Source organism: Pieris rapae, chromosome 13 (genome assembly GCF_905147795.1).
Source record: "Pieris rapae chromosome 13, ilPieRapa1.1, whole genome shotgun sequence".
Lineage (NCBI taxonomy): Eukaryota > Metazoa > Arthropoda > Insecta > Lepidoptera > Pieridae > Pieris > Pieris rapae.
The window spans coordinates 2,476,827-2,490,292 of record NC_059521.1 but is presented as its reverse complement, the minus strand read 5'-3'; the positions used below and the strand labels follow the sequence as shown (position 1 = coordinate 2,490,292).

General features: G+C 35.0%; 1 protein-coding gene across 3 annotated transcripts; it reads right to left on the bottom strand.

The window, feature by feature from the left end:
* Window positions 1-7: 7 nt before the first annotated feature.
* LOC111003766 (proline-rich extensin-like protein EPR1) lies at window positions 8-12,426 on the bottom strand. 3 transcript variants are annotated; one of them, XM_045630633.1, is made up of 11 exons: window positions 12,263-12,425; window positions 12,134-12,153; window positions 10,580-10,706; window positions 8,330-10,288; window positions 7,493-7,688; window positions 6,705-6,936; window positions 6,297-6,401; window positions 5,737-5,904; window positions 5,016-5,223; window positions 4,552-4,684; window positions 8-4,060 (listed from the first exon to the last, which is right to left on the bottom strand). In XM_045630633.1, the coding sequence occupies exons 4-11, from the start codon at window positions 10,203-10,205 to the stop codon at window positions 3,925-3,927; spliced, it is 3,054 nt and encodes a 1,017-aa protein (XP_045486589.1). In that variant the 5' UTR covers window positions 10,206-10,288; window positions 10,580-10,706; window positions 12,134-12,153; window positions 12,263-12,425; the 3' UTR covers window positions 8-3,924. The 3 variants fall into 3 exon arrangements, with proteins under 3 accessions (XP_045486589.1, XP_045486588.1, XP_045486590.1); XM_045630632.1 differs by lacking the exon at window positions 12,134-12,153 and having other exon boundaries at window positions 12,263-12,426; XM_045630634.1 differs by lacking the exons at window positions 12,134-12,153; window positions 12,263-12,425 and adding an exon at window positions 11,900-12,017.
* Between the last annotated feature and the right edge of the window lie 1,040 nt (window positions 12,427-13,466).

Sequence of the window (13,466 nt, the reverse complement as noted above, 5' to 3'; positions counted from 1 at the left end):
AAGAACTTTTCAGAATGACACCATATTTTATTCACATTTTTTTTCAACACCAATTAGTTACCAAAATAAAAGATTATTTTATAATTAATCATACACACATTAGTTCAACAAGATGATTATCATAGATAGACGTAAAATATATTTAAATAATTTAAATATAGAAACCAGTCTTATCTAATATAACCAAGAGGAGCATTTTTAAACAAAAATATTGTTCAAGCCAATTACAACATTCGTACTGTTAATAAATTGTATAGACAGTAATTTTTTTCTAAAACCATTTTGTAGTTATCTGGTCAAAATTCCGATTTTTGTCCGATTTTTGATAAAAACACTCCTTATACAGCCTTGGACCTTATCTAAACTAAAAATAACTTAAACAATCAACCTTTCATATAAAAATAATAAAATAGTTTTAAGATACTGTGTACATTAACCTAAGTAGATAGACCGCTGAAATTAATTCATACAATTCTATTGCACTGGTCTAAAAACGCGTTGAAATGTGTAGTTTGAATTATCCCTGCCAAGATCGTTGCGACTAGATACTGAAAAAATGGAAACCTCTATGTACAAAAGATTAAACCGAAACCCAATCCTTGCCTTGTGTAAAATAATCAAACCACAAAAAACAGTATTTTTTATCATAGTAAATTATATTATGTAAATAACTATTTATTTAATTGACGCAATTTGACATGGGTTGGGAAAAGATGGCGGTGTTAAATCTAAAAGATCATTATATTTATATTACGTAATTATATATAAATAAATAATTTATTGATCGTGTTATGTAGAATGATTGTCATTAAAAATTTCAAACTGTAACAAATCGAGTACTTCATAGAAAATTGATAAAAATTATTTTATAATACAGGCTGAAATTAATATTGGCACTGATCACTATAGATTGGTCGTATCTCTTTCACACTTATAAACAGCTATATATGTAAAAGCGAGCTAGCAATACCACTCACTTACCGATTTTAAAAATAACTATATTAGGAACGTCTCTAATTACAACAGCCTACTTTATTTACAATTTTGTTATATTTACATTGATCGAACGTTGGCATAAAATACGGGACTGAGAATTGTGATCAGATATATACATTTTAAGTCTTCGCGTGTTAGCTCCATTGAGAATTATTCAAAATATATATATCTGAACATCATTTCATAGAAATATAGAGGGTAGTTTTAAAAGAATCAATCCCAATCAAAATCACAGCCAACTGCGTCAGGACTGCGGTTACAAAATATACTTATACGTTTAACTTAACCGCGTGATAAGCAAACTCAAATCTAAAGGCTTTTAAGCCTTGCTTTAGCATTCAAAATCAGGTTGAGCAAATAAACTCACGCGCATGATGATGATCATGATGATAATTTAACGTGTACGTTAATTAAACGTATAGTTAATATGGGTCCAACCAAATCCGATTTACACATTACTCAAACTTAGCTTAATTCTTTTATAACTATATTTTCCCGAACCAAAGTCTGAATCTCTAAAGTGAAGCAATTCCGTATAACTAAGGCAGCGTTGTGGTTAACTTATACTAATGTGCTTGTTAAATAAACATAACCCATTCAGTCTTAGCCTAACATTTGCAAAAACGAATACACGAAGTATATGAAAATGAAATACGGAATAAACTTAATTACCAAACTTAACGATCGATGCGTTGTAAGAATGTAACTTGTTTAGTTTCGTTAATGAAAGTACCTGCTTCGACATTAAGTATGGTAAATCTAACAATTAAATACATTCTGAAATATCATTAGAAGTAGCACCTAGTTTAAACATTAATCTTTAAAGTTTTACTCCCCATAAAATCCAACTAAACGGATAAAATTGATTTCACTTTTCGACCGCTTACTAACTTCCATAAGCTGTGATAATTACGTTAAAACATTTTGGGGATACGCGTAAGGGACTTATGATCGTTTATATAATTAAAAAAAATTCATTCGTTTAGAACATCCCGGTTATATTGTTCAGATTTCTTAGCTGAATTCCATTGTATTAGATTCTTAATAATAACGTCATCGTCTGTTACGACAATCGGATTTTACGACCAAATATAAGTAGTCCCTTCAATGTCTTTATAAAATTTTGACTATATACAATGCCAATGTTGCAAATTAATAATCAATTCAAGAATTTACTAAACATTCCACCAAAATGCAAATAGTCTATTTACTTTTGCCATTGGAAAGCTCCAAGTATAGTATGTTATTTTAATATTAATTCAATTAAACAGATGCAAAGACAAATAAATGCGGGACAAAACTTACAAAAATTAAAGGAACTTTTGCCTAAATAAATCTATTTAGAAAATATCTCGTATAGAAAAATATCTAGCGATTGTATTGCCAATCTACACTAAGCACTATCTATCTATCCACAATCCAAAAAACAATCAAATTTGGGAAAAGCTAACCTTTGTAACATAACCTTCATTAATTTTTAACTATTGTAAAATCACCTAATTTTTAACTAACCTTTAGCTCACTACGATACTCACCAAATTGTGTTTAAGTTATTTCAACACTTCAGTAGATTCAAGTCAATAAAGAAATAACATTCGAGATGAGATCAGGATATTGTTCAACCGGCGCAAGACAATAACATTAAGTAAAAAATCCATTAATATTATTATTAATGAAATATATTCGCCATTAATGTTTGCCTTTTGCGCGGTGATACGAAAGTCGTATACAAGTACATATTAACAAAATTTAGCTTTTTGGATTTCCCACCAAAGCATTACTCGAATATTTTTTTTTAAGTTTATGGATCTAGACATTTAGGCCAAATTACTTGAGTAATACAAGACATATTTATAGAACTTACAAATCATTTTAGTATGGTCCATGTATATGACGGAATTGTCAACTTCACTTTTAATGTTCAATAAAAAAAAATAAAAAAAAAGTTGGTTAATTTTAACGAGTAATGCATTGGGAGGCATAGAATAATATTAAAAACGCCAGACAAATCTATTTAACACTTACTCTAGTACATTCTATCCATATCACATTCCATGCCGCGTTTTCTATGGCCTTAGTCCCTTTTCACAGCCAAGTTTCGATAAATTTCAATCAATTTTGAAGGACGGGAATTTTGATTATTCAGTTTTTGATATCACTACGAAAAAACTGTTGCATCGTCGACAACAATTGTCATAGGTACATAAAACACCAGTAATAACGCACCATAATTCGCAATAGAAAACACGGCCAAACCGCAAGCACCAATTCCATAACTTAATAGCAACCGGCACTTCTTCTTTTCTCACATTCCATTGGCTCATGTCAATACATTTGTATGAATTATCAAGATTTATAGGGTATGAATTTAGAGTTTCTAAAATACAAAAATAATATAGAAAATCCAGTAACCACCCGTTACACATTCAAGCCGGTCAACCTTTAGCGATTCTCTATAGAACTATTTTTAAATTCATTTTTTTTAACATTTTTCATATAAGTTCATTCCTTATTATTAAAAAACTGTACAAGAGCGTATTTACAACAGTCCAATGTATAGAATTTAGAAACTAAAACAACAAAATCTGCCGAATATTTACAAATTCTTATATACAAGATATAAAAAGTTAATTTAGAAATTATTAGCGCGGTTAGAAACAAAAAAACGCATCTTTGAAACACAAAACAGAAATCAATTCGTTGTGCTGTAATCGGTAGGCACACAAACTTTATAACTGCATCCGTAAACATTTAACATTAGCACTTAACTACACCATCACTTTAACACTTAACATTTTTAGTTCAAAGGTCCCAACGGCCAGCCTAGACTTGTTCCAATTTTGACCGAAACTGGTCAGTTTTGGTCAAAACCAAATAACCCTAACCGGATCCATTGGCCAAATATTACTTGAATATGGACAAAAGCCCTTATTCAGGTTTGCCCGGGGGCCGATGAGCTGGCAGAGTATCATGCCTTCGGTACATCAACAAGTAAGGCATTCTTGGAGCCTTTGGCTTTAAGACTTGGGCATCTGTCACCTGTGTTACAGTCGAGTCGTCGTACCTGAAATGTAATTTAATATTAATCTTTGGTTCATTGTGACGTCATAGTGAACATTGTATTTAATTACTCAGTTTGGTTTGTCCACATTTTGTTATTTCATAACGTTCGGAGACGAAAAATAATGACATCATTGAAGAATCCGTAAATATATTTCGTAAGGTTTTTTACTATTAATAATTTGAAAATTAAAACGCTTATCCCAATACAGATACCAAACGATTTATGTTTTTAAATGTCTACCTTTATTATTATAAAATATGCAATACATCACAAAATTGTTAAAAGGATTATCTCTAATGACCGAAAAGACAATTTTAATGAGGCCTTTGAAGAAAAAAAAATCAACATCTTAAATTCTCTTTTGCTGAAGACTAGACATTTCCTCAAGTGTTTTTGCTAATTATCTAGTACAAAATACAAATTGCTACCGAAGTTTGAGCCTTCCATAAAAAGTTTACCACTAGTCAAACCATAAAACTAACAATACATACCTTATCCACCCAGCCTGTCCATGATAAGTATCGGTTAGGTAATGCCCCTTCACCGCTTCGACCCCTTCGTGGTATACCACAGCAAACAATTTGTACAGGCGTTGCTTAGTCGTGTGCTTGCACGACATTATCTCTGCAAAATTTCATCATTTTATGTAAAATTTGTCTCCATCAGTTGATATTTTATTCAGCTGTGTGAATACTCAGCTTGTGTTGTCTACAAATTATGCGATTGATCGCTTCAGAGACGAAAAATAAGTTCCATCATTGTATGTTTTTGCATAGTTTTTAACTATTGAGAGATGAAGATTCTTTTATTTTTTGGAGGGTAGCCCTCTTTTATTCCTAAAATAAATACGGGTTATTTCCATAAAAAAAAGTTGACCAATATATATGAATGTCTTATATATTGGTCAATTATCTTATATATATTTGGTATATAAAAAACTCCACAAAATACTCACTAGGATCAATCTTCAAGTCTATAGGAAAGTCGATATTCTTGACAATCTTAGCTGTGTGGCCTTCAGCATCGAGTTGGAAGCACTTTAGATGCAGGAGAAGAACCACTGGCAGTTGTTCAAGGGAGAGTTGTTGCCAGGCATCAGTTACACCTTCGAGCGTGTCTTTGCCCGCTAGGAGTTCCAACGCGTCCTTCACTGTACTTGAACGCTGGAATTTATTTAAATAAAAATTATTAAATGTTATAGATACCTAAAATGGAGACTATTAAGCACCTCTTGCTCATTAATTACTAATATGGCATAAAATACTCGCATCCTATATTGGGTTTCATGTTGAAACTAAAACAGTTCAATTAATTACATATATAAAAAAAATCTAAATCACTTATTTTAGTCAATAAATTAATAATTGTATTCAAATTCTATAAGAAAAACGATTATTTTTCTCGAAATTTTTCACTTTCAATCAAATCAAATATCATTTATTCATATTGGTAACATAATGTACACTTATGAACGTTAAAATAAAGAAATTTAATGTATTTAAATGCTTCTAATTTTACATTTACTCCCAGTTCTCAAATCAACGGCGTAGAACGGAAAAGAGGAATTGGCAATAAACTCTCCGCCACTCTTTTAATATTCATTCATTAATATGGACTCTTATATTATTTATGATATCCTAGTTTCCAAAGAATGTTTTGTTTCTCCGTTTATATACCTCAATATCCAACTGTAGAGTGAAAAAAGGCTGCACCGCATCGGTGACGTCGTGATGTGGGGCTCGATGGAGACGCAATCGCGTTCTTCCACGGAAGATGTCCGCTAACGGAGTACGACGAGCGGACCAACGACGCTCTACGGCGCCACGATTGCGAGGGCCCATCACCTGGAATACATATATCAAAAATATAGACAATACAGTATGTGTTGTATATATACAGTATTATTGTATATTACAATACAGTAGCTACAGCCCTATATGAGTACTCAGAAAGCCTCCGTTTCTTTCATTTTTATTTTTCCTACACCGTACGAGCGAGTGTTAGATGCACACAAGGCAAGTACAGTGGTGCACAGGCGGGAATGGAACCTACGACTTCAGGGATGATAATCATACACAGAAGCCACTAGGACGGCACTAGTAGCAGTGCTGTGGCTTAATGAAGATTAAATTAAAAATGAAGTTTATTTATTATTATAAAACTTAATGATCACAATAAATATAGCATTGTTCCATTTTAACAGACATAACATGATTAATAGAATGTTTCGCCTTACCTTCCATTCGTCGTCATCATCATCTTCCTCTGGAGGTTGTTCTTCAGTAACAACGCCATTTGGTTTGCTTTCCTTTGGCTCATCTGGCTCCACCAGTTTTATTAACTGAAATTGATAAAACATATGTGGTTTACCCCCATATAATATGTTGAATCCTATAGATCCAGTGTGGATTATTTCTGCTCTCTTTGACTATTTTTAAGAACATATAAATACACTTGCAAGAAAAAGAGAAGTATAATACTTGTCTTTTTTTATAAGAAAACAGTATATTAGTTTTATTATTCTTTAAGCAATATAAAGGAACCACAATTGGTTAGAGAATATATATGTCCACACACTACACCATCATCAAACAACTTCTTGGATTACATATAGTATTATGTTTAATATTAAATAAAATCCTACCTCAAGCATCTCATCGTTGAGAGAGTTCAAAAGGCACCCTAAAAACTCTTCGGCATCTTCCTGCCTTCCTTCCTGAGAGCCAGGGAAAGGTCTCAAAGCTCTCAACACTCTGAGACCAGCAGAGCCATCTAGCGGTGGTCCGGCGGGAACTGATACAGTGTTATTGCTTGAGTCGCCGCGCGTGCGGCGATTGGGCCCGGCTAATGGACTGAACTCGTAGCATAGTTCCACCCTAACAAAACCAGGAAACTATGTTGAATTAGGTAATAAAATAAAAATAAAGACCAAATATAAATAATGGTAATTTACAATGCAAAAAAACTAATGAACATTGGTCATATGTAAAAGTGAAAGAGAAAAAAAATACCGTTATAATGTATATTTGTACTATACACAGATCTAATTAAACAAGTATATTATAGTATTAAACTATATATACTATAGTATTAAACTATATAAACTATATATATAATGTATATATTTAAAAATTACTATAGAACAAGTTATCAGAAAAACAGAAAAAATACAGTATTGAATTTGTATAAATAAATACAGTGCACATAAATTGTAACAGACTGAAATTTTTCTGATATATATAGTTAAAAAAATATTATAAAAAAAATCTAACATAAGTAGAGTAATTAAGCCATTAAGGGAGTTAGTGGTATTATTGAATTGTTAAAAAATGTAAAAGATTAAACTTTAATAACAATATTTTGTTTCCCAACATGTTTACAGTGAATGTCCTTGTTAGAGATAAAAGTTATTGTATGAATGACTAAACTTACATAGAATCAATAACAGGCGTGCTAGACTTCCCACGTCGCGTCTGATACGGCAGAGCCTTCAGCATGTTGTAGAAAGGGGGACAGGCTATCAGCGCCTGAAGAATCGCGTTGACATAGCAATAGTTTGAGCGGTTCGTGAGGCCACGAGGTAATAAGGACACCGGCCGGTTGTCCAACAGGTATTTTGACAGGAACTCTGAAAGGAATTTTAATTTAAATTAATGATAATAATAAAGTTTCTTTGTTTATTAAATAATCTACATGATGAGAATAAGAATTATTTGTCCCACGGACATAAACAAACAAAAATCATTTAATCATATAGGTAACATAACTTATGAACGTCAAAAAAAAAGAAATATACATTAAATTAAATTATTCTAATTTGACATTTACCAGTTCTCAAATTAAGGTCGTAGAACGGAAGAGAAGAACTGGCAGTAAACTCTCCACCACTCTTTTTAATCGCCAAGATTTTTTTTACACAATGTTTGTAAGGAGCTGCAACCATTACACCATGTTCCATATGACATTTATTTATTTATTTATTTACACTTCGTTGCTAAAGAAATACAAATAACACAATATATATAAATTACAAGGGATGCAACGGGCGGCCTTATCGCTAACAAGCGATCTCTTCCAGGCAACCCTAGTAAGAAAAGAAATAAGAATAATAATGACATTTAGAGTAATAAAAAATAATAAAATAAATTAAAAACAAAGATTTGTCCACTATCAGCAGGAGGCATGGTGAAATAGGAGTACGCACTTACATACTCGTGAGAACAACACGCAAATACGTAGTAAAGTAAAAGTAGTGAATTAAATATTTACCTCCCATCCTGTACGAATTAGGGTCGTCGCTAAAGGGCGATGGCGCAACTGGCAGTGCCGGTGTGGCTTCTTTTTGAATCGGAACCTCCCTAACTTCAGATGTTGCAGTCACCGGTTTAGCAGTCGTAGGCGGCGTAATAGAACTGGTTACAGTGTTAACTGAAGTTTTTTCAGAATAAGATATTGTTGGTTGAGCAGGAGTTACCGGCATCCGTGGTTTCTCCACTCCAAGAGTTTGTAAGGACGCATCGAATGGTGGCACTTTAGCAACTGGTTTTTGAATATTAGCGACCGGAGGCGCCACAGTCGTCGGGCTCGATGGTTCGTCTAGGACAACAGTAGCCGGAGACATTATACTGGAGGGTTTGTTGGAGAAGAGACTCGCCCAGGATTTGCCTGGAGCAGGCTGCGGTTGTTGAACGACTGGGGATGGGGCTTCAACTCGATTCCGAGGAGTGGGGGGTGGAGGGAAGTCTGACGCCGTCGGGGCCGGAGGGGGAGGTTGCGGGACTGGAGGAGGTTCTGGCACTGGAACTGCCTTCCGAGAGTGAGAGAAGGGAGACTTGTTAGCCACAATCAGTGGGGGTCCTTGCGCATGCAGAGTTATCGAAATCGGCATTGGAGCTTTGCTGGGTGGTAGAGGTGGCTCCCGTTTCACGTGTTCCACGTTAACTGGTTTCTCCTCAGGGTTTTCGAAAGAGGGTGAACGGTTAGCGGGGCCGTCTCTTTTCTGTCGGTTTCCGAAAGGCGGTTTGGGCACTGATGCCGATTGTTGTACTGGAACTGCAGTAGGTAGTGGCGGTTTAGCTGGCTGTTTTCCTGTGAATGGGGCCGCGGGACCTTTAGGGGTCTTGTTCACTACAGGGACGACCTTAGCCCCTGCATTCAGAATGCTCGCAACTGGGGGTGACGGGTAGCTTTTGGGAGCTTGGCTTGCGTCTTGAACTTTATTTTCCACCCAGGTTGGTTTGGATGGGTCAGTTTTAAGCGTTGGTGAGACTTTGTCAACTGTAATATTCAGTGGTTTCACATTTGAGTCAATTCTTTCCTGTTTAGGACTTCCAGGTCCCTTAATTTTAAGATCTTTCATCGGGAGGGCTTCAACACTACCCGCCGTCGACGTCACTGGTAACTTCTGTTCGGGAGCCTTTTCATTCGTGAAATTTTTATTATTTTGACCCTGAACGAAGTTTTTGGCGTGGACATTGAACTGATGTGGAGTTGTGTGATGAGAGGCCTGTTGCTGTAAAGGCATCGGCGCCTGAGGATGCGGAGGTGGGATAAACATAGGTGGCATGTACTCAACGCCGCTTTCTACCGGTGGGCCGTAAGATGGTCCCGCGTAATGTGCTCCAGCATAGTAGGCTTCGACTGCTTCCTGTTCCATCATAACCTCTTGTGAGTATTCATCGGGGACTTTTTCTACGCCCTCACCCTCTACTGGCATAGGATATTCAGGGTAGTATGGGGGGTAAGCATAGGGACCGTAAACGAGGGGTTGGTACATTGGAAGATGATATAGTGGAGCGCCTTGCGCTTGCGCCGCCGGGTAATATTGCGGGTATGGGACATAATATGGCGGAGGTTGGGGTTGAGGGGGAGAGGGGGCCCGTTTGTTACGCCTATCGCGCCTGTGGTTACGCGGTGGCCTGTCTATTTGCGCCTGAGGGGGCACATACTGGGGCTGGGGCGGTTGGTAGTACTGTCCCATGTAGCCGTGTACGTTGACGTTGGCAGTGACCTGGCTGACGTAGACGTTAGGAGGCGCCACGGGCCACTGATGATGCGGAGGCGGCGGGTAGGCGGGCGGCTGGGCGTAGGGCGGCGGCGCGTGGGGCGGTCCAGCCGCGCCCCTCTGCGGCGAGTGGGGCGCCATCTCGCACTCGCCGCCCGACAAGCTGTCCAGGCTGCTCGACACGGTCCCGGCGCCTGCCGTGCTTGATGAACAGGATGACACCTCTGGTGATGAAATCAGTCTTTATAATATTATGCAACTCATGTATTAGATTAATATAATAGAATGGAAATATTTAGCCTAAAAGTCTGGATATTTCATCACAACATCTTTATTTTTCTACATCCTTGGTATTATATATATGCCGTAATGTATAAGTAGTATGACAATAATATCACACACAAAAATGATACAATTAGTTTTTGACCACCTACAAAAATTTGGTGAATGGATAGCCTGTACTGTTTCTATAATTGACATTATAATATCAATTTTTTTTACTTTTAAATTGTTACCTGTAGCAGTCTCAGTCCAACCGTTGGGCGCGGCGGACGTGGTGATTGTAGTTTTCTTGAACAGTGCACACTGCAAACTGCTCAATTCCGCTTCCTTTACATCTGACAAGTCTAGGAACTCATATTCCTGAAATATGACACATAAATTTAAGTATATAATAAATTTACTATATCCCACAACCTCTTTTTACATATTAGATTTTTTAAGAAAGTGACTACTGTATATGCAAATACTTTTTGGAGAGGACATAAGCACATAAATCAAAAACACATAGTATGACTAACATACTATGTTTTGGTATGTTTTTAAATTATTTTAATGATAAGACAGATAGCAAAACCTTATGAATGAACTATAAAAATATATTAAGGAATAGTTTCTGATGATGTTATTATAACTAAACAGCTGGACCATACATTATTAGTCTATTTTGTATACTTCAACAATTATCATTTCACTTCTAATCTAAAACTAAGAATTAGCATACATTATTTATGCTTTGAATTTGAAAATAAATCACTACTACTTGTACTACTACCAGTTCAAACAATTGGTATGACTTAAAATTTTGTGATTAAAAAGAGTGGCCAGATCTTCTGGCCCACTCCTACATTTATAACCTTGACATGCTAACTTGTAGTAAATGTAAATTTAGAATCAATTTATCACCTTTTTTGTAGACATTCATAAGTGTAGTGGTTTATCTATATGAATATAATTATTTTGATTTTGAGTTTGAAGTATATTGAGTCTTAGTGAAACTTCCATAACAATTTCTTAATGCAAGTTTGCATTTTCCTCCAAAAAATATACACTAATGTGATAAAATTTATTGATAAGAGCCAAATAAGGATGTCTTGTTTTATGCATTAAACGCAGTATAATGGACTTAGACTAAAAATTCTAAGAATTTGAAATTCATTAAGTTCCCCAAATGCCTTAAAGCTAAAGGACCTTGTAATACTTTTATTAATAATAAGTAGATTAAAACTTGAGTTATAATTACATTAGTTATGTATATTTAAGACTGATAAAATAAAGCAACCTTGAAGAACAAAATGCAAAAGAATGACTTTGATTTTATGAACATTGGACTTCACCTGTCAAATTTTAAGGTTATCCCACCTTCATTAACTACAATTACAATAATGGTAATAAGCACTACACTACTAAATATGCCGTATTTAAATTACAGTTTTCATGCATAACAATTGTAGGATGTAATTCTATCAGCGAAGAAAAATAACAACAACAGAACCATTAAGCCCATGTGCTCTGTAGTATCTAATGATGCAATGAAAAACTGAAAAATGACATACCTAGCATCAATGTTTACTGATAATATCCATTACTATCACCGTGACTTAAAGCATTTCAGCATGTAAGCTCTTGCAAATATAAAGCTTCAAAAAGTGCTGAGAATATCGAAAAGGATAAAATGGCGTAACAACGCTCAGTTGCCGGGTGCCATATATTGACTAATCAACAAACGACTTTAATGTGTATACCCAGGAGGAACCGTTTGTAAATAATACTATTATATTATGACTTACCTCCCACGTGCACACATTTTCTGGAAAGAGATATTTTTTCTAATATAATGGCCAGTTTCAATATCACCAAAACAAGAAACAAAAGCCAAACAAAATTAAAATATATTTCCGTAATTATGTAATGCTCACCGTTTTCAACAAATCCATCTCCTTTTATAGAACACCATTACGAACAATATTGGCAGTTTTATAACATATGTAAAACTGCAGCAATAGGATTTATTATCTTGGATAGTAGAACGGAATCAACGACGAGGCCATGCACTCACCGACACTTAACAGGATGTGACAAAAGCCGCGCCATTTTAAAATCTTATTTGAACCAATCACAAGTCGGTATTGGGTAATCTTAAATGACAGTAGAGAATTCTTCAAATATACTTATGTCAGATTTTTAACATTTCCGATAAGTCGTTCAGAATTGTGATTTTTATAAGCCCTTAAATTCTAGTTATGTTAGTAATTTATATAAATACATATGCCTATTGGAAACATTTTGCTCTATAAAATAATAAATCAATGTATATATTACATCGTTGCTATTTTCCTTATACCTCATGTTACTTACTTTGCTTACTTACGATAGATGGCGCTAAAACAGAAAAGATCTTCGTTAATATTCAAACCTCTTTAACAGCATCCAAATAGGCACAAAAATGGAAACACAACAATTTTGATTGCATTCATAATAGATTAAACAAATACAACAATGATTTTAAAAGATGCTTGAAAGTAGTACTATGTAAATATCTATTATGCTGAGGATTGAGGAATTCGACAACAACAACAATCAAGCAACATCAAATCAAATAAAGTTGGCGTAGATTTTGCGTTAGAAAATATATTTCCGTATTAATTAATGTCGTATGTCCGTAATAATTCATTGTAGTGGGTTTGGTTGCTACATTATATTCGTAAGACATGATCTACGACTCTCGATTCGTAAATTGAGTAAAAATTACTTAATCAAAATGTTCATTGTGCTATAGTCAGCTTAAGATATTTCAAATATCTGTGATCTATGGGGAATCTTGTTTATTGTTTAGGATTTCTAGGTGCCGAGTGATGAGAAATTATATTCAACTAGCGATTCAACGGAAAATCCGGGTGTACACTGCAATGTGGTTAGGACTTGTCTTTGGTAAAGAACAAACTGTGAAGAAGAAGTTTTGATTATCAGCAGCAGCAACTAATAGGCAAGGGCATCAGGGCTAGATGAACAAGTAAGATAGAATAAGTTAAAGTTATCGGATGATTCTCGTAACGTTTACGCGCGTATGATTAAAGGTCATAAAGATTTAAAAAAATCTGTGCCGAACGCTGCGGCGAAGGT